Below are 22,330 nucleotides of genomic sequence, written 5' to 3'. Positions count from 1 at the left end.
ATGACTGAGGGTCTTGCTAGCACACAGGGGCAAGTGCCCTCCTTCAGACCTTGGCCCCAGGGCTGCCAAACCTCAGGCAGCCCAGTACCACAGGGCCCTGGGGCTCCACAATGTGGGAAAAGGTGACAAAAGTGCACAACATGCAACTGTTCTCTTCTCCTGGTTCTTGAAAAAGATCTCGTTCCACCAAGCTGTAACACCTGACTGGGTTTCAGAAAACCAGCTTCTGTGAAATCTCTCAACCATGACTGTGCTGTGCTGCCTTCAGAAGCTATGTGGAACCACCAAGGAGTTTGCCAAAGACTCGCTCCCAATGGCTGCCTGACTGTCCTTTGCAGCCAGAAAAATAACCAAAGTTCTGCAGTGCTGCCATTTCCCCAGAAATGCTTTGGAAGATCCCAGCCACAACTGCACAAGGGTTGGACCTGGTCTGAAATTCGTATCTCTTGTGTTTACAGTGTGTCTGCAGTTCAACTGGACCTCTGTGGACTGTGTTCCTGAAGCTTTTATGGGAGAAATGGTGCACTGTCAAGTGAACTGGCTCTTTTTCACAGAGGTTCAACACTAATCAATGTGACTGACTCTTGTTCTGTCCCCTTTTCGGATTTATCCCAGTGGATGGTGTCCAGCGCGTTACAATATCAGCAGAGAGAAATAAAAAAGTAACATCTCCATTCTTTTAGTTCATCACTTTCAGCCATGTATAATTATAGTTTAATTCAGAACTTTATTTTTTCATTAAAACTTCTAATGAACCATGTTTTTTTCTTACATGTGAGACAAATGAACAATGAGTTTGTTATATTCCAAACTCAGGAGTCTGTTGTTATGATTTATTGGTTTGTGAGCTGTTGTGCCAAGCAGCAGGAAGACTTAACACTTGAAGTTCTCCTCCCAAAACAATACACTCAGGTGGGGATAGGAAGAGCTGGCAGGTATCCCCACCTTTCTGTGGAGCAGCTGCTCCTTGCTAGAATGTGGGACACGGTGATGGAGCCCTGGGCTGGGCAGGGAGGAGGGCTGGGAGGGAGGCACTGCTTGAGTGGCTGCAGACAGCAGGGACACTGCTGGGAAAGTGCCAGGGGCTGCTGAAGGGTGCAATGACTGAGCTGGGAACAGGGCTCAGGCCAGGATGGAGATGGTGTCAGAGTGCACAGTCCTGGCAGCAGGTCCCTGCAGCCTCAGAAACAGCCCTGCACCCCCTTGGCAAGGACTGGAGGCTTGGCCAGACCCAAACCAAACCCCTGTGAACCCTCTGTTGAAAGAGAAATCCCTCCTTCCCTCCCTCCCCACCGCCAGGCAGCACCAAGACTCCAAACCACCCAAGAGCTGCTGGAGCCTTGGTGCCACCCTGCAGCTCATGGATGTGCCACAAGCCCACAGGCACTGCTGCTCAGCCAGCTGCCATCAAAGCAGCAGCCTGAACACCTTGGCACACTGAAAAAGCAGCTCAACCTTTTGGAAATGGCACTAGGTCATGCTGGAAGCTAGGCTGGAAGTTCAGCTCTGCTTGCTTAGAGCTTCTATTTTAATTCTGTTGGTAATTTTGAATTATAGAGAGTCATAAAAAGAAGTCCCAGGGGAGTTGTGGCTGTAAAATGGCAGCTGCTCACAGCAAGAATATGGTGGTGAAGGCTGTGGCTCTGCAGTGGGGCTGTTCTTACAGTTTTGGCAAAATGTGGCACTGATAGAAAACAAGGAAGAAAGGAGGAGGGGGCGGGGGAGACTGACTGAGCATCTGGCTCTCAGGGATGCTCTTGTGCCATGTTCTAGTCTCTACAGGCTGGCTCCTCACTTCTGACCATACACCTCACAAAAGGGAACTGGAGGAGATTTAGATTTCTGCCCAGTCCCTCCCAGCAGAGGTCAATAAGCTGGATGGGATGGAGAGTGCTGTTATGTTTACAAACCCTTGCTTTCCAGGGGTTTCATCTCACGAAACTTCCTACAGATGCAAAGGGAATGGGAGCTGCTTTTCAGCTGAATATAATTTATTGCACATTTTACATTTACTTTAAGATTGACAGAACGCTGGCCATAAGTGAAATAAAGCCCTGCACCAGGAACTGGTCACAACTGAAAAGTTTTGGTTTTAATAAAAACAAATGAACACCCCATTCATAATATGAACTTGTTTTTTACAGGGGAAAGCATTTCTTTTGGAAATCTCATTCTCCTGGTGCAGTGACCTGAGCACAGAGAACCACAGCTGCACAGAACAGGGGCCAGGTCCATGTCAGGAAAGGAGTTATGGCAGGAGTTGTCAAAAGCAACTCTGCACTGCCAAGACATGGATGTTTTCCCCTCTGCTGTCACCCATGAGCAATGAAGGCTGGTCAGGGCTTATCCAGAGCAAAACTATGATCAAGAAACAGGCACCACAATTCCTTGTCTCTCTGCAAAAGCCTCAGATGTGCTGATGTACCCAGTGTGTAACAGATTCTACAAGGTGCTGTTTCCAGCTGCTGAATCACCAGCCCAGGACTGCCCTTCTGCTGGAAATCCCTGCCAGGGCTTCTAGGCAAGATAAAAGCCAATGGATCTATGCTGTAACTGCTGCTTTTCAGAAAGAGCAGGTGAGTGTTACATTTTCAGCCCTTTATCCATTTGGCCTCTCTCCTCACTTTGGTACAGTTTACTTTATGAACTAGATTTATTTTTACTAGAAATAAATTAGATGTGAAGAGATAGTTGCAGCATCAGAATCAAACGAAATTAATTGCTGCCCTTCTCCCTCACTTGCTTTCCTCTTTTCTCGAAATCCTTGACAATACATGGTTGTGGGTGGCAGAAGAAATAATAAAACTATGATACACCGTGTCCTTGTCTGGAAGACCAGTGTTGGAAATGAGCAGCTGGACAGACTGGTGCTGAAGAGGTCCATATTACTTCAAAAGGCAAATTCATTCATAGTTAAGCACATTTCTTAACAAGTGCATTTCAAACACAGATTTGAGATTGAAACAATCACTGACCTCTCTCCAAAAGTATTTGCACAGGGGACTTCCAGGAGGTGGCCAGAGAACTGAAATTCCCCTCATGAGAAGGAAGAAGGTGTGTTACTACCCCAGGAAGCACGTGGAGAAGTGAGAAGAAGAGGTCTTCATCCCTGCTGAGTGCCAGGAGAGAAGTGTGAGTGCAGGAAGGAGCTGTGGCCAGCTGGGAGCAGGAGGCTCCGGAGCCCCTGGCAGAAAGCACTGTGCACTCAGAGTCACACTGCTTTATTGGGTACCGAGCCACAACTCAGATATTGCCTGGGAGCTGCCTGCAGCAGCAGGGTCTGTCCTTTTGTCCCTAACAGAACCGGCAGGACACCTCCTGCTATACAGACAGTAAAAATAAAAGTGTCTCTGTTCAAACTCGCAGCGTCCGGGGGAGGTTTTGCAGTTTCTGTTGACCCAGGTACTGTGGGAGAGACGCGCGTTCCCGGATTAGCCATCGGCATCGATCCTGTGAGCTGTGGGGAGAACAAGGAATTGCACCAAGCACAGGCAGCAACACTTCTGGCTGCTAATTAGACACAACTCAAATAAGCCTCCAATGCACTTCTGGAAGCTGTGTCAGTTGGATGTGCTGCTCACACTGGGCAGGGAGCTGGTCTAGAGCAAACAAAGGTTGGTGCCCTTGAGCCAACCCACCAGACCCACAGGAGTGCCAGTAAAAGCTGTCACAAGCAGATACTAGTTTCACAGAGCTGTTCCAGCCGGGAGAAAATATTTTGGCAGGTAAGATAAATGGGGACAAGGAAGAAATCTGACTCAGGCCTTCGTACATTAAATTCAGTCCCCAAATGGCCACGCAGTGCTGAGAACTGCACAGAAGGACAGTGGCACCTGTGGGAGGCCTCTGCTTCCAGCCCCAGTTGGAGATACAGACTAGCTGGTACAAACAGCTGCAGAGCTGCTGCTGAGTTCTTTTGGGCCTCACTCCAGAGGCAAGTCATGGTCAGTCCATTCCAGTAACCCCAGTTCTGAACCCCAGGTTTGTGTGCTTCACCACCGAGCTGAAGCAGCCCATGAAGTTCCCCAAGGAAGATGCTGGGCAGTCTGTGCTACTTACATTGCTTTGGTATCCTAAGGGCCTCATTGTCAGCTGACATCACTTGGTGCAGAACTCCTCGGAACTGATAAAGCACTTTCAAACTCTTCTCCTCACCCACACAGGGGTCGTAGAAGCCTGGCAGCCCAGCCTTGAATCAGAGAAGGACACACTGAGCATCAGGGAATGGACTTTCACAGCTCTCCAAAAACGTTTATTACTGCCAAGGACAAGGTGTCATAAAGGAAAACAAAAAAAAAAAAAAAAAAAAAAGGGAGTTTTGCTGCCAGCAAGTTGAGACACTGGGCTATCATTTCCACAAGTTTTTGGTGCAAAAAAGCAAACCAGGGGGTTGGGAGTTTCTGGTGTACAGCCCCAAGAACAACCAGTCCCACTGGCACTAGAAAAGCTCCAAGAAACAGAAGTTCCTGGAAGTTTGTAATAAATACTTGGTAGGTAAATGGCATCTGTGAATTGATCCAAAGCCACTGGAGAGATCCCCTGGCAGGACACCACATGGTTCAAACAAAATTCTGGGCCACACATTTGAGTCCCTGAATCTGGGCTTTGACAGAACATCTACGTACCTTGGAGGCCTCTGTAAGGATGAGTTTGGAATCCTTCACCAAGCACTGCAGAGGCACAGTCACATCTATAACCTTCACCTTCTCATTCTTCCTGCTGTTGTCGTTAACAAACTTCCCATACCAGGCATTCACCACAATCAGACCTGCATTTCCCAGGAAATCACAACTGTGATGGAAGGCTTCCACTAACAAAAAATATCATCCCAGCATTTTCTCTTGCTTTCAGTGAAATTTAATTCTCCTAGCCTGGACCCACACTTCCCAACAAAGAACAACGTTTTTACTTGCACGTTTGTTAGCAACCTTCAGCACTAGAATGGAGTGACAGGACCTCAGTGTCACACTGATGTGACAGTCCAAGTGGATTTCAGTTCACTTTGGAACATTCTGTGGAAAACTGCTAGTAACCATATGAGACCAGATTCCCATCATGATCCAGGAGCAAACCATGTAAGGGAGAAATCAGTGAAAGCTGAATTTCAGACTACAACTTTTGCACCTTTTTATAGGCACACCTCTCTCTGGGGAAGAGGTAATTCCAGACTGTTGTCTTCAGTCTGTTGATCCACTTCACACCATGTCCCAAGATAATATTCTGTGATCCCTCCTAAGCTCAGGCACCTGGAGCTGAGTCATAATGGGCTCCCCCACTGCAGGCACAGCAGCAACTAAGCTGCACTTTATCAGGAGTGGGAATGAAGAAACACCACCTTTGCATTGTTCCTTCTTCTCTCCAAAATTATAGAACAAGTAAATGACATCATAATCTTTACCCATTCTGGCTTCCTCTGCTTCAATTATCCTTCGGACTGACTCCTGCATTAACCGGACCTGTCACGACACAAGTGGCAGAGCAGAAGTCACACAGGGTCACACACTGTGGCCAAAGGAGAATGGTCCAGAGTGAAAAGAGTTTCCTTTCACTAAGGGGACTGAGTTACAAGAAAGACTTACAGCTGCTTCAGCCTCCTGCTTCTTCTGTAGGATGTCACTGGCTGTGCTCTCCCGCTGCTTCTCCAGCTCTCTGGCAGAAGGAAGGCAGAGCTGGGATTCAGGCAGAAACTGGGGCAGGGTCTCCTTACCCATCCCTTACCCTCACACAAATAAGCCCAAGTGAGACTTCCTGAGGAATGTGCAAGCTCACCTCTCCTTCTGTGCCCTGAGGTAGGGTTTGATGACCAGCCTGTGCATGGCAAAGTAGATAACGAGAGGTCCCACGGTGGCATAGAACACGGCGCTGGGAAGCAGCTGATCTGTTAGATGGACAGGGAAGAAGTAGGTCTGGCTGGCCCTATTCAGCCTGCAACAAAGAAGAGCAGAGGGATGGTAAGAGAAAAAGCAGAGCTGGATGTGCTTGATGAAGCACACTTAGCAGCAGTGCTTGCTGATGAACCAAGGAGAGATGAATAAGGAGCTCAAAATGTGAAAAGCCTGATAAACTGAAAAAGCCAACGGCAGAAAAGGCAGCTGACACCAGCCAGAGCCAGACTTTGAAGCAGCAGCTCGTGATAGTACCTGACCATTCTAAAGTTCTTTTTTTAATCTTAGGAGAATTTGCTTGGTCATTAATTTCAACCGAAAAAGGGACGAACATCCCCATGAAAGAAGAGAAAATGCTTCTAGAGAAGGCCTGTGCTCATAACACTGGCATGGGCCTTCAGGGTAGGTGTACATGAATATTTTTCTGAAGTCTGTAACAATATGTATTTTAGAAAATATGAGTTTCCTTGGGCCTGAATTCTTCAGGCCTTCAGCAGTTTCACACCCCACCTGTAGCTGGCCCCAACTGAAGTGCACCACAGCACAGGGACACTTAATGAGCTCTGTCCTTCTGTGAACTGCAGCTTGGTAATGGTACAATCACCTGCAGTAGGTAATGGTCATTCCCTAATTCAAGCATTCACTTGCATACAGCATAATACACATGGAATCCATCTCCACTAAGATTTTCAGAAATCTTCCATTCACTTACCAGAGTGCTCCAAATCTCAATTTAAGCTGCATTTCAGAATATTCTGATGCACACACACACAGACAGGTGGCTCAGGCTGTGAGTCACACCAGTGGAAAGCACCCATTGCTTATGATGGGCTTACAGCTTGCATTAGAGTTGAGGGCAGCTGCACCCTCTCCCAGTGATGTATCAATACACCTGTATTGACCTGGGACTGGGACCTTCCCACCTGAATACTGGAAATAGAATCATGGAGGTTATGGTCAGCCTCTGCAAAAAAGAGTTGAGATCTTGAACTGACTTGATTTTCAAGGACACTCCTTGAGGAACACCGACGCTGACAGTGGCTCCTAAAACACTGTGTCTGGAGATCTTCCTCTCTGCTCCATACTCCACTATGGTCCCAAAGAAACCCACCCTAGAATGACAGAACCAAGAACTGTTAAGACAGAGAAGACATTTGAATTTCTCTTTACTGAATCCTGTAATTCCCAAACAAGTAAAGCATGGAAATGCATCTGTTTGCAGCAGATGTTGGCCTCTGGAAGATTCACAGTATCCCTCCAAGGTGAGATGAGACCTTCCAGCTTGCTAAGTAGTGAACAAGAACTTCTGGCTTTCTTATTTGGGATGATGTAGAGATATCATAGACAAGTATTATTAGCTCCACTTAAGTGCAGAGGCACACAGGGGCAAGCCTCCAAGACATTCCCTTCAGCCTTTACCAGATTTAAAGAATGAAAAGCGGGCTCCCAAAGGCCACAGAAGCATTTGGTTTGTGTGGAACCTGGAGGCCTACAACAGCAGGAGAGGACAGAGTCCTCAGGCTGTGAGCAATGTGAATTCCCTCCTGAGCACTTACTTGAGAGAACCTTTCACTCGTGTTTGATCCTCATCCTGAAACTTATGCTGGTAACTGACCATCATGAAAGAATGGGGGATTCCCAGCTGAAACACAAGAGGCACAAACATATCAAAACATACTCTTGGCAACTGCTGCCCCCCCAGTTTCCCTTCTCAACCTTGAAGCACACAACACAAAGCAGAGCTTGCCACTTACAACCTCTGCTGTCCATGTTGTCCTGACCCTACTGGAAGCTGACCCACATCACCTATGACAATGTCAAAAGCTGTGCTCTGCCAAACAGCTGGTGACCTATCTTAGGTCTATCACAAAATACACCAACTGCTTCCTTAATCTGTAATCCCAAGGCAAAATGTCAGAACTCAGTTCATCCCTCTGGGTGTCCAGAGTTGCTGGGACCCCTGCCAGGGGGCTCAGAGACCCTGGCACACAGCCCAGAACACCTGTGGGTTTGATTATGACCCATGGAGCAAATTACCAGCTTTGTATGAAGACCTGAAAGCCACAGAAGTTTAAGCAGTGTAATAATAAAATTATCACTAGGTGGAAAAGTAGATTTTGGGGTTTTTAGAATAAGGGTTTTGGGGACAAGATGGAGGGACTTGGGTGTGTCCAGCCTTTCTTCTTCTTCTTCTCTACCTCCACCTTCTGCTGTGATGTTGGCACTTTTGGATTGGTCTAGAGTAGAAACTCACTGTCTAACATAGGTGATAGGTATTGGGAAGTAATTGTAAACATGTTATACATAGTTTGTAGTATAAAGAGATAACACTGCCCCGGGGGCAGGCAGAGTGCCTCTGTCTGTCCTGCTGAGCAGACCTTGGCTGGACAGGAGAAAAAAATTTATAGACAAGATACAATAAACAACTCTGAGACCAAGAACTGAAGAGCTCTGACTCATTCTTTGAACGTGGGGGCCAAAACAGAGACTTTTCATGTGTCTTGGGGCTGCAATAAACTGCAAACTCCCAAGAGCAAAACACAGCTGGGCCAGGAAGGTGAGGCTGCTCTCTCCCACAGGGCAGGATCCCTCCCTGTGCTGCCTGTGGCTCTCACCTGCATTGCCAGGGTGAGGTGGCTGCTTTTGGTGTCCCGGACAATGCTGGTGTTCATGGCTGACTGGATGCCCCACCTCCACTGCAGGTAGCCCATGGTGTTCTTGTCCAGGTTGCGGGCCAGGACCGTGGTGAGGCCGGGGCGGACCCCGCGGGATGAGAACTGCAGGGCACAGTTTGTGGTGATGAAACTAGAAAAATGAGGGGAAATTTGTCAGTGAAAAAACACAAGCTCCCAGCTGGCCTCAGAAGTCTTTCTTGCCCAGGAATTTTTACTGAGTGCCCAGAGACCATCCTGCAAAAAGCGTGATGCTCGAGGCTTTCAGGGAAAAGTAAAAATGAATTCAGACTGCCCTGAGCACAGCAGCGCCCAGGAGAGCAGGCTGTGCCCTGGTTTATTGTCTGTGCCAGGCACCCAGCCTTCCCCTTCCTGCCCTGTGCAGGTAACATCCTGGTCTCTGCAGAACAGCACACTGGGCTGCTGGCACAGAGCAGCCCTGCTATTCAATAATCCTAAAAACCAGTGCTAAAGCACTCCCCGGGGAACAAGAATCCTGTACAAGCTCTGAGGAATGGCAAATTTGAAAATGTAAACAGAGGGAACCTACATGAGCTCCTATGATGCTCTGACATGTGGCTCCAATCACAGGCCTTACCTTGTATCTCCTTTGCAGCCTGAGACTTCTACTCATTTGTGGACAGACATGACACTAGTGGCAAATTTGATATTATTTTCCTAAAATATGATACATCATCTCCTGTTTTGCTGTCAGAAAACTCCCTCTCACACATGGAAGCCTCAGAAGAGTTCCCCATTTTTTGTTCTGTTCCTAGAGCAAACTTCAGTTGCTCTGACTCAAGTATGATGAATCATGACAAGATCAAGTACAAATCTAAGGATGTGGAACACAGACCTTCCTTAAAATGGAAATATGAAAAGGGAGGGCACCAACACCCAAAAAGAATGCAGGCATTTTGACAATACAAGTATGACCTTAAGTCTAAAGTGAAAATACCTTATTTTGTAGGACAGAAAACGAATCAAAAATTAATGTGGAAGAGAATTCAAGTCATTCAGCTCCTTATTGTGGGATATTAACCACAAGGCCATTTTTCTAATATTTACCATCTTGGTGTAAGATTACGAAATATCTTCAGCCCGAAGAGAGGTCCATGAAGGTCTCCAGCTCCAAACTCCAACTGTTGGAATACACAGTGCCAGAGTATCAGAAGAAAACATCCTTTGCAATAGTGACAAAGTATGTCACGAGCATCATTTTTATCACAGCTGTTTTACACATCTGAGTTACATTTATAACCTCTTTCAGCACCCTCCCTTCTCTCCAGCTTTGCATTCAGAAGAAGAAAAGGTGTCTCGCTGAGTTGGAGCTCTTGGGTAAAACAAAGCCAGTTTTGTAAAGCTACAGGTGACTGCTACTGGCACCTGCTTTGGTCACTCCAGGGAACGTGGAGAAAACTCTTACAAAAATCCTGATGCAAATCAAAAGCCTCCAGTGTGTGAATCTCAAATGAGAGGAAGACTCCCACTCTGCCAAGCTGAGGAAGCAGGCTAGCAGGGGCTCATGTGCAAGAAGGAAGGCACAGGCAGCTGCCAGCTGTACCAGCAATGCCATGAGCACCTCAAACACAGCACAGCTTGCAGGTGCAACGTGGGACCTTCCAGCTGCTCAGACCTGCTGGGGGGCTCAAACTATTTCCCCCATAAATTCTTCCCATGCAAGCAAAGCAGTTTTGGAAGCAAAGGCCAACTATCACACTGCCCTAAAAGGCCTGCTAACAGCACTGTGCCTTCAGACAGAGCAATCAGAAAGACCAGAGACATCAGGTAACAATTCTGTCTGCACAGGTAAAGTCCAAATTGCATGGCCAAATGGAGAGGGGAGAAAAATAAAAAAAACCCCAAGGTTTGGTATTCCCTTTGTCTCAAATTCCTTTAAGAATTAATTTTTCTACATTTTACAGAATATAGAAAATGAGAGATGAACAACAGCTAAAGCTCCCCCCCAAAAAATAGAACACCAGCTAATAGATTGAATATAAAGCTGCATAACAGGGGTACTCTTACCTCCCCCCATCCCTTGGCAGATGTCACTCGTCTCAGTGCAAGATTAATTGATCCCCCTCCATTCCCATTCTGGGTGGAAAGGTTTCCAGACAGTATTGCTGTATCTGTGGAAGTCAGGGGTGCCTGAAAAAGGAATATATTGTTTCAAGTAACTCTGATCCCAGTTCACACATTCAGTGCATGTTCTGCAAGAACATAATCACCACTGCAGAGTGTAAATGGTTTTGTAGTCAAACATCAAGCATGGCAAAAAGTCAGATAATTCTTACAGTACCAGACACTTGTGACACCTGTAATGTACCACCTTGAAGTCCTGACCTTGAGCTGTAAACCATTCTCATCTCTCTAGCAGACTAAATTTCTACAACTCTCTGAAAGAGAAAATGCTTCTCCATCCTTTTCCTTATGCTCATCCTCAGGACTGGGTGCCATTTGCTTTCCTCCACTGAACACATTCCATTCAGTGACAACTGGGCACTGAGCATCTCCCTGCCAGGAGGGCAGGACCACTGCAGCCCACAGAGCAGTTGCCCAAAGGCTGCAGAGCCAACCCACCATTCTGCTGGCCCCAAGCTGCCTCTTCCCAGCTGTGCTGTCCCCCCCAAACCCTGCAGAGAGGCAGGAGCAGAGTGTTCTGTGTTCTGCACTCACTCACGCCCCGCTCGCACGGCAGAGTTTGCCCTCCTCACCTCGATGGACTGGGATATGTGCATTTTGTTTATCTCAATCTGGGGAAAGCTGCTCCCAGGCACATCTTCATACTCCTCGTCATAGCGATCAAACAGGTCAGTGGCATCTATTCCCACACTAATTGTTCCCTGAGGGATGACAAGTGAAACAGGCATTCAGCATTAGCAAACATCTGGCGTACACAGAACAAGTGGCTGAACCATCCCTGTGCATGATTACATTTTTGTGCAGCTTTCCATTGCTCTGCAATTACTTTTACCACTCTAAAATGCATTTCCTAATGCACAAAACAAAAGTGAATGATTACAATATTTTAAAACAGCAATATAAATCATCAGACAGACTGGAGAACAGGCAGTTTTTCAGCACAAACTCAACTTGCAATCCCAGGAGGTCATTTTTCTATAGTGACACATTACAGAAGCAGGTAGAACACCTTTACACAGCAGGTTTCTTCTTTCCCCACGAATGACTGTGCTCTGTCAGTATTTAAAAGTTGAAATAATATATTCTAGAAATTGATTTTCTTCAATGGAACTTGGTCAGAAAACCTCTACAGGCTTCTTCTTATGAGTTACCTAAACCAACTTAGTACTGAACTGTACCATTCACTTGCAATTGACCTTGTTAGCAAAATATTTTGATTTCTTCTTCTACTTTATACTTTGTGATGAGAAGGAAAGCTTGAAAAAGACATACTTTTAGCAAGTGGTAAATATTTCCTTTCTCAGACTATATAGAAAAACTTATTCCTACAAAAATCTAGGCCACAGCACAATAGCCTGGCTACCTGCTGCTGTGCTCCCTCAGACTAACTGCAGGAGTGTGTTTCTTTCAAAAGAGCACAATTAGGTACTTGTCTGGGTCATATAACTTCAAGAGGCTTTGGAAACCTTCCCTATGGACCCATCTGACAGCATCCCAGCTCCTATAAAACATATGGATTGCAATAAAACCCCCCCTCTGTGCACAAGCACAGACTGAACTCGGAGCAGTTTGTATATGGAAACTCAATAGCTGGGTAGCTACAAACCCCATCCACACTCAGGCCAAGCACGGCTGAAATAAATCCTTATTTCAGTCTGAGGGAGCATTTTTCCTTGATTGCTCCACTCCAATCAAATGCTGGACTGTAAATAAAGGAAGAATTGCAGAGTCTGACAGGACTGGAACCTTTTCTCTGCCTGGGCTCCCAGTCTATCTATTTGCTGTGGAGATTCCCAGCCTCTTCTCAATTTTCATTTTCTGATTACTTATGAAGGAAAAATTGGATAAATATTTTAAAACCGAAAGGTGTGGTTATTTCCAGTTGAATCCTGGAACAGGGGCTGTGCCCCAGCTGGTTACTAACCACCCTTGGCAGCTGGTGAATTTCAGAGCAATTACATTCATTGTTCTGCACTGTGGTGGCACCAACAACCAGCTTCTGCACTTTCAGGAATCATCTGCAAGTCACCTTCAAGTGACTCCAGACCCTACAGCTTCTCCAGTTTCAGCCCTCTCCTATGCCATGCTGTTCCTTGATACCAGGCCAAAAGAAGAGGGAAGCAATGGAAAACCTCTAACCACCCTGGAAGGGCTCAGTCCTGTGCTAGCAAACACCCATTTGGAGGCAATCCTGCTGTACTTGGCTTCCTGGTGCCACACTGCTGCACCCTTTGGAAAGATGCACCAAGATCCACACGCCTCCCTGAATTTCACTGCACCTCCTTTCTCTAAAACACACTCAGAACACTAGGATTTCCTTTTTCACATGTATGAATTGTACAGCAAATATTCCTCCCAAGGAAAACACCTGAACCTCTCCATGAAAATCCACAAGATCTGCTCAGAGGACAGGAGTGTCTCCCTGTTCCTCAGCAGAGCTCCTGCTCCTCTGCCTTTCCCTAAGGTCAGAGGTGGACCCTGGGCAGATCCTCCACCTCCTGCCAAGCAGGTGAAGTCACCCTGGGAGCTCTGTGGATCCTGGCAAGGAAACTGGTTCAGGCACAAGCACAGGAAAAGCAGCAGATGGTAAAGTTAAAAATATTCCCAGAGAACAAGAGCACCCCTGTGCCTCCGGATAATGGAGGGGATTGCTGCTGCTCCCAGCTCCCATCAGCCACCTGCTCCGACCATGGAGGAATTTTCCCCAAAGGAAGGGCAGCAGGAGAGAGCTGGAGCTCCTGCTCAGGAGTCAGAGGTGCCCACACTGTGCTGCACAGAGCAGCAGCTCAGCAGGGCAGGGAGCAGGAGTGGCACTATGGAACCATCAGAGCTGGGATTAGCTTTTGAAATCACTTTTATTTGCCAGCCTGTGAAAAGGTAACAGACTTCACTGATGGAATTCGTAGATGTGCCAGAGGAAAATGTACTTCCTCCTTACTTTTTACTTAGGGATTTACCTTCAGGAAGGTGATACCTGGAAGTTATGCCAGACTTTGCCTTGAGGGACCTGTGCTCCTTACATATTCACCTTTCACAGCAAGAAAATAACTGGATTTAATTTCTCCTAACAGGAAGTGGTTCTTCTTAAACCTAGTAATGAACTTTTCAACCCTTCTGCACATCTTTGAAAGCAAAAACAAAGCTCTAAAAGCAAATAGGAGACTCAATTTCAACCCTCCAAATTGCCTACATCTGGTTATTGCTCAACATTTCTGGTTAAAATGCTTTATTTTTGTGAAACTGTTTTATAGAACCGACAAAATGTTGGAAATTTTAAAATAACTTGTGCTCGTGTATGAAATGATCACAGCTGTGCTCCCCCAATTCCACGGGAACACTGCCTGGAGAGGCATTTCCATCAGCTGCCAGCCTGCAATTGCTGTAAACACCCAGATGGCTAATTTTATCCCAGGACACAGGCTCACAGTGCAGCTCGCAGCCACGGCGAGGCGCCCAGGGAAAATGTCACATTCCTGAAGCAGGGAGCAGCAGAGTGGGAGATAACCATGCCCCTCTCTGAAAACACCTCTCTGACCCCACTCACCCACACCTCCAGCAGGGATAGTTTGCCCTGCCTGGCTTGTGGCACACAGAAATCCCTTCCTGCCTGGAATAAAGCTGTCAACAGATACTCACACAACACTTTATGCTTGTTTACCCTTCTAGTACAAACCAGTTCTTAGTGTCTATAAACTACCCTCAGCCTGGAGATCTGTACAGCCCAATTGCTTTGCTAAGAGCAGTGCACATCCAAAGGTGGTGCCAAGGTGAATGTCTCAAAATATTACAGCTCTGCTTAGATGGATGTTTTCCTTAAGATCCAGTCCAAAGCACCACTGCAATCCCACATCTGTCCACTCAGAAGACATTGTGATTTTACACTAATCTATGAATTCATTTAGTTAATAGTAAATGCAGCTCTTGGATAATGTTAGTTATTGCATAAGAACCAAGATTTTTGTGATTCAACAAGCTTTGAAACTTCAGTCAGGGACCATCCTGACAAACCCCAGGTTTGCCTCACACACTCATCAAGCCAAGAGCCAGCAAAGACACCAAAAGTCTGAGCTATGGATACTCTGGCCAATTGCCATGCCCATCTCTCCCTGCCATCCCAATGGTATTCCTGAGCACCTCTGACCAGCCAAGGTTAGCTGAGGTGAGTCAGACACTGCTCAAACTGAGATGGGAACAGCATCCAGGATGATTCTCACCCTGAGGGCACGATCACCCTTTCCAAAAACAGGCACTGACCCTGTTCAGATTGACTTTGCTCACTGTGCTGCTGCCCAGCTGGCTTAGGGATGCTTCAGATTTGTTGCTGGTTTCAAGATGCATTTGAACAGCTCCCTGCATTGTTGTGACACCGCAGCAATGCCAAAGGGAAAACCTGTCAGGTAACTGCAGTGAGTTACAATTTTTTAGTAAACTTGGAAAGAAATCATAAATATTTCAGTGTTAGGTCTATTTTGTGAAAATTGCTGAAAAAGGTATTTTGTCTCAACGTTTTCCTAAGAAAAGAAGAACATTCAGTAAGAGATTGTTCAAAGAATGAGCTGTTTGCCCTATATTATGCAGAGAAACTGTATATGCAAAGGACAGAAAGCCATGCAGCAAGTGTAGACACCTGAGGGGCTCTTTCCTCTGGGCCCTCACCTAGGCTCAGCACCCCCTGCACACTGGTGATAATCACAGACCCACTCTTGAGACCAGGATTAAGTCTTTGCTTACCTTTGGGTTAGTTCGCTGCTGCAGTCTCCTCTCTTCCCTCTCTCTCTGCAAACGCTCAAATTCTTCCCTGATTTCAGCTGCAGTTCTCTTTCGTTCCACAACCTGCTCAAAAAGAAATGAAAACCAAACCATTACCAGACACAGGCTGCTCAGGGCATTGCAGTGCTGGGGTTCAGAGGCCTTGGGTGCAGGATGCACTAACACACTGCCCCAGCTGCTGAAAGCCAATTTGAGCAGTCAGAGTTTGGAACAAAGCACCTTTGGGGCAGGCATGAGAGAAAGCCCCATGCCTTGAGAGAAGGGAAAATGGTTTTGTTATTTCCATTCCCTTGACAAAACCAAGGCAAAGAGCTGTCCAACCACAACTAGAGGACACTGCAGTGCAGCTGTTACCCTCGGTGATCCATTAACTGCTCTACCAGGTGTGGACACAAAAATGAAAATAACTGAATGTCTCTGGCCTGAGGTAAATTGATTCCACAAGAGCTGTGTGATTTTAGGCTGTGCTGGTTCACAGCTGCTTACCTGACATTGGTCAGGGAATGAGTGTTTTATACAGGCCCAGTTTTGGAATGGATAGAAAGAGTATTGGATTTGGCTCTTCAAAATAAGATCAAGTCTGCCAAAAGCAGTTAAAAAAAATCTGGTTTCCAAAGCATCTGTTACATGCTGGATCTGCTCCACATTTCTAGCAACTGACTCCAAGTTTGACCTTGGTGCTGACCTGGCCCAATACCACAGGATCCTGCTTCAAGCAGCATAGTGCAATCTACCAGGGCTGGCAGAGCAAGGGACTCCAGAGCTGGACAGACACGAATGGACAAGTTCTGTTTCCGAGCCCATAAAACCCAACAAAAACTAAACCAAACCAAAACCAAAAAACTCCAGCTCGACCCACCCCAAAAAAGCCTAGGAAGAAAAAGTAATTTCAAACTCAGAAGCTAGTTGATGCTGAAAAAAACAAGCTTTGGATGAAAAAGATGGGACTAGATGGACAATAATGACACATTTGTCTCAGATAAAGATGTTGCCTGTCATGGTAATATCCTTCCAGGGAACTCTGAATGTCAGGTTTATTGTTCTCTTGTCAAGTGCAAAACCAAAGGGTTCTCTGAAAATCCATCATGGTGTTCCAGCAGGGACAGAGAGAGACAGAAATAACTAACCAAGGATGCCTTCAAACCAAGGGGCATTTATTAGCAGCCAGGTGTCAGTGCAGCTGATAGAACCATGGCAGATAAAGGTGGGCTTAGTCAAGGCCACTGGCCATAATGTGCTCCATTTCTCTCACCTCCCAGCCTTCCATCTCCAGTCCTCTCCTCCCATATATGTCATAGATGGCTCTGGTCTGTGGATCACTAAGCACTGTAAATTGAAACCAAAAGAGAGGAGAGAACTCAGTTTTTGGTCTTCTCCTCAGATTTCAGACCAAAACACTCATGATATTTGGAATTCAAGCATTGATCCTAGAAACATCTCGTTCTACAGTTACACATTAACCCCTTTGATGCTTCCATGTGCTTTATTGAGAAGATATACTGACTTTTCCCTGCAACAAATCAAATTTTTTTCTCCTTCTTTTCCTAAAACAAAAAAGTGGAAAGAACACAAGAGACATGCAGCCTAAGTGAATGTGCAGAGGGGGTTTCTAACACTGCTTTCTTTGAAGGTGACACAAACCCTCTACCAAACATGGAGATGATGAAAAATTATGAAAGAGCAGTCCCTGGGTCTTTCCTGGGATTGCCATCCAGCTCTGTCTTTCAAAGCTCTGTGGTGCTTCCTTTGATCTTCCACACCAGCCATGTCCACTGATCCTTTCCCAGCTAGTCCCAACTAAGGAATTTCCACAAGGCAGTTCACACCTTGCCAAGCATCAATAAGGGGTAATGGCAAAGGTGTGTGTAGAATCTTAACCTCCCAAAATATCACCCAACACAATGGACAACACAAAATACAACAGGAGACTGCAGAACAGTTACTTTAGAAAAAGACTAGGCACAGAATTAGGAAGAGGGTAAAGCATATTTAAATGCATAAGCTCCTATTTTCTTACATCTTTCTGTAAGAAAAAATAAATCAAAAAATCATCACTATTTCCTTCTCCAGGGTTCTAAGACCAGCTTTATTTTATGTATTTCTTGAGGCTGTGGGAAAACTGATGTGTCCCCAGGGAGCTGGGGGAGTAGAGTAAGGCAAAAAAAGGCTTATACTGGTAATTGAGTTTCAGTCTGAACTAGTGGAATATTATTGGACTTGTTAAATGTCACAGGCAGACATTGTTTTTTATGAATTCTGATAAAATGAATCTTTTGTTGTGTGATACTAAGAGGTGGAAGTGGAGAAAGAGAAAACAGAGAGGAGGTGAAGCGGCTCATTTCCAAGATGTCAAAATTTTTGCTTGTAACATACTACACTCACATTTGGTACTAAACGAGCACCAAGTTCCAAGAGCAGCCAGAAAATTCAAAGGGAAGCTGCTGCCTCTAATGTAAGGCCACTCACTACACTAAAATGAAATTATTGAAGCATTATGAGTTTTTGTCCTGCACATCATCAAGGTCAGACTTTCCCTGCTCGCCCAGCAAAAGCTTCCACAGGTTCCAACATCCAACCTAGGGACAACAGGAAAGACTCCACACATGCTCAAGTCCAACTGGAAGGAGCAAATGCTTACCAGTCAAAACAAAGGGGGTAAAAAATTCACTAGGACTGGGTGCACCAGGATTGTAACATGGATGACTTCTACCATTCTAATCCATCTGCACTCCAGGTGCAACTTGCACACCAGGATTAAAGTAAATTTCAGTTTAATTCACAGTATTTGAAAAGGACTTTGGCACAAGAACAAACTAACTGCTGTGAAACATTTGTCTCCTCCTCTCAGTCTGAGCATATAGAAGAACTTGCTAGAAATGGAGACCACAGCCAGGTGACAGGAAACAGAACTCAGGGATGCAGCAGTTCATCAGTACAATATGAAATTATCCTTCTATTTGAAGCTTTTCAGTCTTTATTCTCCTATGGAAGAGGTCTTTAGAAGTAAGGGAAGTGATGAGAAGATCATTTACAACATGCAGGAGGTAAGACAGACACTCCACATCTCATTCTCTGCAGCATTTATATGGCATTTCCCCTCTGACTTATGGTACAGAAGCAGGAAACAGCATCGGTAAGTATCACCAAATTGAATTATTACTTTGTAATAACAAATATCTTCAAAAAGCATGAAGACACAGCTCTCCCAGAACCCCCCTGCAAAGCTCAGCCTTCCCCTGACCTTCATAGGCTTGGTGGACAAGGTTGAAGAGGCGCTCAGCCTGGCTCTTGAGCTCGGGGTCGCGGTGCTTGTCGGGGTGGTAGAGCATGCACAGCCGGCGGTACGCCGCCTTCAGCTCCTCCTGGGAGGCCTGTGGAAACCACCAACAATCAACAAGGACGGCCAAGGCCATTGCCAAAAGGCCACTCTCAAAATCAGTCCTGAAAGGGAAGTCTGTCAGCTGTTACGCTGCATTACTTTGGACCAAAATCAAGAATTGATTATTGGTTCGGTATGTAAGTTAATAAAATATTCAATTATCACACCAGGATTGTCCACGGTATCTAGAGCGCAACAAGGGACCTCAATAGCTCATCAGTGCATACCCAGGTACAAAAAATTATGTAAAAACCCCACCATTCATGTTCAGACTAGTTGTATTAGGCAACTACCTAATACCTGTATCAGGCAGTTGCCTAATACAACTATATAATACAGGTATTATAGTTGTATATAGCTGTATTAGTTGCCTAATATAACTATATAATACAGGTATTCCCCTCCAAATCAGAAGAGCAGGAAACAGCAAAGTCATCTCAGATAAAAATACGTAAGTCCAGAGATGTACAACAAATTCTACTCATATTTCAATCTCAACCCTCAAGGGGACACTGTAACTATCCAAAAGCACAGACTTTCCTCAGCTGTAAGGGTAAGAAATGTAAAGCCACGGTTCTGCTCTCATCCCAGCACCTGCCCTGTGCTCCCCAGTGCCCCATTCTGCTCCCCAGCAGGGTCAGTGTTGTGCTGTGAAGGAGGAAGGTGCCTCATCTGTCCAACAAAACCACAGACAGATAACCAAGAGAACACTGTGCCACCAAACACATCACAAACAATCCTGCCTTGTCCTTTACTGCAACCGCTCTGGGACCTCAGATGGCACCTGGCCTCCTTCCAAGGACATGGATGGCTCTTTCAGAATCAATAGGGAAAAACCCCTGCTCCTTCCATTATCATCTCCCAGCAATGTTATTTTTGGACTCTAGAGAGTCTTGGTAATCTCTCCTCTCTCACCTCACCCTGCTATATCCCTTGCATTGCAGTTCCTGTTCCTGCCCATTCCTTGGAGATTGCTTAACACCGACTTTTCAGAAGTGCAGTTGCTAAAATCAACAAGAATTTCCCCCAGGCAGAGCTTGAAAGAGCCCAACCATCCAGTTCCCAAACTGTCCAGGCAAGAACCAGTTCCTGGGCACAGGAAGCCATTCCAGGAGGAACATCCAGAGTAAAATAACTAAAACCTGATGGCCCAGGCTGTCCCCGGGGGCTGCCCCAGTCAGGACCCAGTGCAGTCAGTGAGGGGGGCACTCAGACAGAAGTGGATTTACAGACACAATTTCCATTTACTGTTAGCACCCTTCAGGAAGCAAAGCTGTCACAGGTTCCTAGCTTTCACTGGGGAGATAAAGTTCCTAAAAGGTAATTTCTTGAAGTAACATCTTTTTTACCACTTGTGGCAAGGAGGTTTTCCATCACACAAACACACTCACTTGTGTCACAATGCCAGGAATCTCTTTGGATTTGAGGACAGCTCAGAATGGTTTTTTCTGCATGATTGTATTGTTGCTTGTTAATGTTTTGAAATGATACAGCAAAAGGGGAGCTGTGAAATTTGCTGGTCCCAAGACAGTAAGGACAGCTACAATTAGCTTATTTCTTTTTACTACCTTGTGCTTTCTCGGATATCAAATTTAAACTCGACTGGGAAGGCAGGGGAACATATAGCCCCAAAATGGCATTTTTAAATCAAATTAATGATAAATGGTTTAATGTGCTATTGATTATATAATAGAAATGAGCAGATTCATTTTTCATAAATGCCATGTTCAATAAAATGTTAGATTGGGCATTTCATCATCACTGAGTAGTTTGGGTCATTGGTTCAATATTCCATGAGCAACAGCCTCTTCAAAACCACTAAAGAAACCCTGACATGGTTTTTAGACTGCCAGGAAATGCAGTCACAAATAACAGCATGTAAGTTACATTTTTATTACCAAAACTCTGGTCAACATTGAAAGGTCTCATTTAACGTCTCAAACACAGCACCGTGTTTTTAGCAGACTAACATGTCTAAAAGATGAATCATTCACACACACACACAGAGCAATTCCTGCTCACAGGATCCTGCCTCCATGGGGTCACTGCAGCTCCAAGCTCATCATCCCGTGTCAGCACCCAGACATGCTGCTCACCACTTCCACTACAGGACAGTACTGCTGAAAATAATTAGCAAGGGGCAATTAACAAAGCACCTGCTCCTCTCTGTTGGAATTACTCCCTTGCAGACCCCTTTTATTCAGTTTCCAGCTCCCTGCTGTACAAAACCTGAATGTTCTGCTCTGGAAGCCTGGCTAAGTTAACCATTAAACCTTCCCCAGCAGTCACAACCCTTGCGCGGTTCCCGCCTCTGTTCTAACCTCTGCACGCTGCTGACGTTTTGGAGGGGAATTACGAAAGCTCCCAAGGAATGTACAAGCATGGCCTTGCCGGCTTTAAACCAGACGAGGCCTTCAAATTTTTTTTTTAAAAGGAGCTCAGCATCAGAGAGTTCTGCAAACAGCGTGACCATCACACTCTGTTCCTTCAGGAACGCAGCTGATTCCTACACATGAGGCACAGGGACTGTCCCTGCAGCTCAGGGGCTGACAGGAGTTCCAAAGGGAATTCTTCCAAGCTCTCAGACTGAATCGCTTCCAAGTCTGGATATCCTATTGCACGGAGCAGTGGTGGTTCAATACGAGCCTTGTCCAGCTACAACGGCCACACCCAGGCTGATGGACTGGATGGGATTTCTATACATATTTATGCACACACAAATATATGTAACAGATCTATAATGCAGTTGCACTCGCTGAAACAAATTACAGCACAGTTCCTACATCCAGATCTTTGTAGATCTGCTTAATAATTACTATAAAAAAAGCAGTTATCTCCCAATAAGTTCCAAACTGTTCCGGTGTAACAAACCCGCACCAATTAATATCCATCTATTCTTAAAAGTGAAATCAAGGATTCTAGATCTTTTTTTTTGGCGGGAACAACGTTTTGCAGAAAGCCCTGGCTGTTTCCAAACTGGAAAGGTTCGGGAAGCCTCCCGAGCCGTGCCCCAGGGGACGCGGGTGTGCGCGGCGTGCGCGGAGCTGCATCAGGAGCGCCCCGGCAAAGCCCAGACCGCCGCAGTTCGGAGCAAACCCCGCATTTCCCGGCCTCAGCGGGTGCTCCCCCGTCTCACCCAACCGGGAGCCCCGCGGCCCGGCCCGAGCTCTCCCGCCCCGCCACCGCCAGCAGCGGCAGCAGCCCGGCCCGTGCGGAGGACACGCCGCAGGGGCGCCGCAGGGGCGCCGCTCCCGCCGGGCGCACACGAGGGTCTCGCCTCACCCCGCCCGGCCCCGCGCGGCCCCGCGCGGCCCCGCGGCCGCACCTCACGGCGCACGTTCAGCAGCCCGTAGTAGTCCTCGTTGTCCGGCGCCTCCTCGCCCAAGGCCGCCGCCATCGTCCCGACCTCTCACCCCGCGCCCCGCGCTGCGGCGCCCCCTGGCGGCCCGGCGGTCCTACCGCCCGCGCACGCGCGTTGC

The 22,330-nt window shown here is 46.4% G+C and overlaps 1 protein-coding gene across 1 annotated transcript; it reads right to left on the bottom strand.

The window, feature by feature from the left end:
• Window positions 1–707: 707 nt before the first annotated feature.
• DNAJC11 (DnaJ heat shock protein family (Hsp40) member C11) lies at window positions 708–22,313 on the bottom strand. The gene is made up of 16 exons (XM_071449133.1): window positions 22,177–22,313; window positions 18,714–18,843; window positions 16,725–16,798; window positions 15,434–15,535; window positions 11,275–11,403; window positions 10,586–10,708; window positions 9,626–9,699; window positions 8,501–8,690; window positions 7,442–7,527; window positions 6,881–6,997; window positions 5,770–5,925; window positions 5,580–5,649; window positions 5,399–5,456; window positions 4,626–4,768; window positions 4,060–4,189; window positions 708–3,457 (listed from the first exon to the last, which is right to left on the bottom strand). The coding sequence occupies exons 1-16, from the start codon at window positions 22,246–22,248 to the stop codon at window positions 3,432–3,434; spliced, it is 1,680 nt and encodes a 559-aa protein (XP_071305234.1). The 5' UTR covers window positions 22,249–22,313; the 3' UTR covers window positions 708–3,431.
• Window positions 22,314–22,330: the final 17 nt, after the last annotated feature.

The sequence above is a fragment of the Agelaius tricolor genome, unplaced genomic scaffold, assembly GCF_023055355.1.
Source record: "Agelaius tricolor isolate 1412-34295 unplaced genomic scaffold, bAgeTri1.0.p SCAF_28, whole genome shotgun sequence".
NCBI classification, from domain to species: domain Eukaryota; kingdom Metazoa; phylum Chordata; class Aves; order Passeriformes; family Icteridae; genus Agelaius; species Agelaius tricolor.
Note: the sequence above shows the minus strand (reverse complement) of the source record. Positions and strands in the feature narration are given on the sequence as shown.

Coding starts and splice junctions, on each gene's coding strand:
- DNAJC11 (XM_071449133.1), bottom strand. CDS start 22,248: ATGGCGGCGGCCTTGGGCGAGGAGGCGCCGGACAACGAGGACTACTAC. Junction 9,700..10,585: donor CTGCCAAGGGATGGGGGGAG/GTAAGAGTACCC, acceptor GTATTCCAACAG/TTGGAGTTTGGAGCTGGAGA. Junction 3,458..4,059: donor CCTTAGGATACCAAAGCAAT/GTAAGTAGCACA, acceptor TTCTCCCCACAG/CTCACAGGATCGATGCCGAT.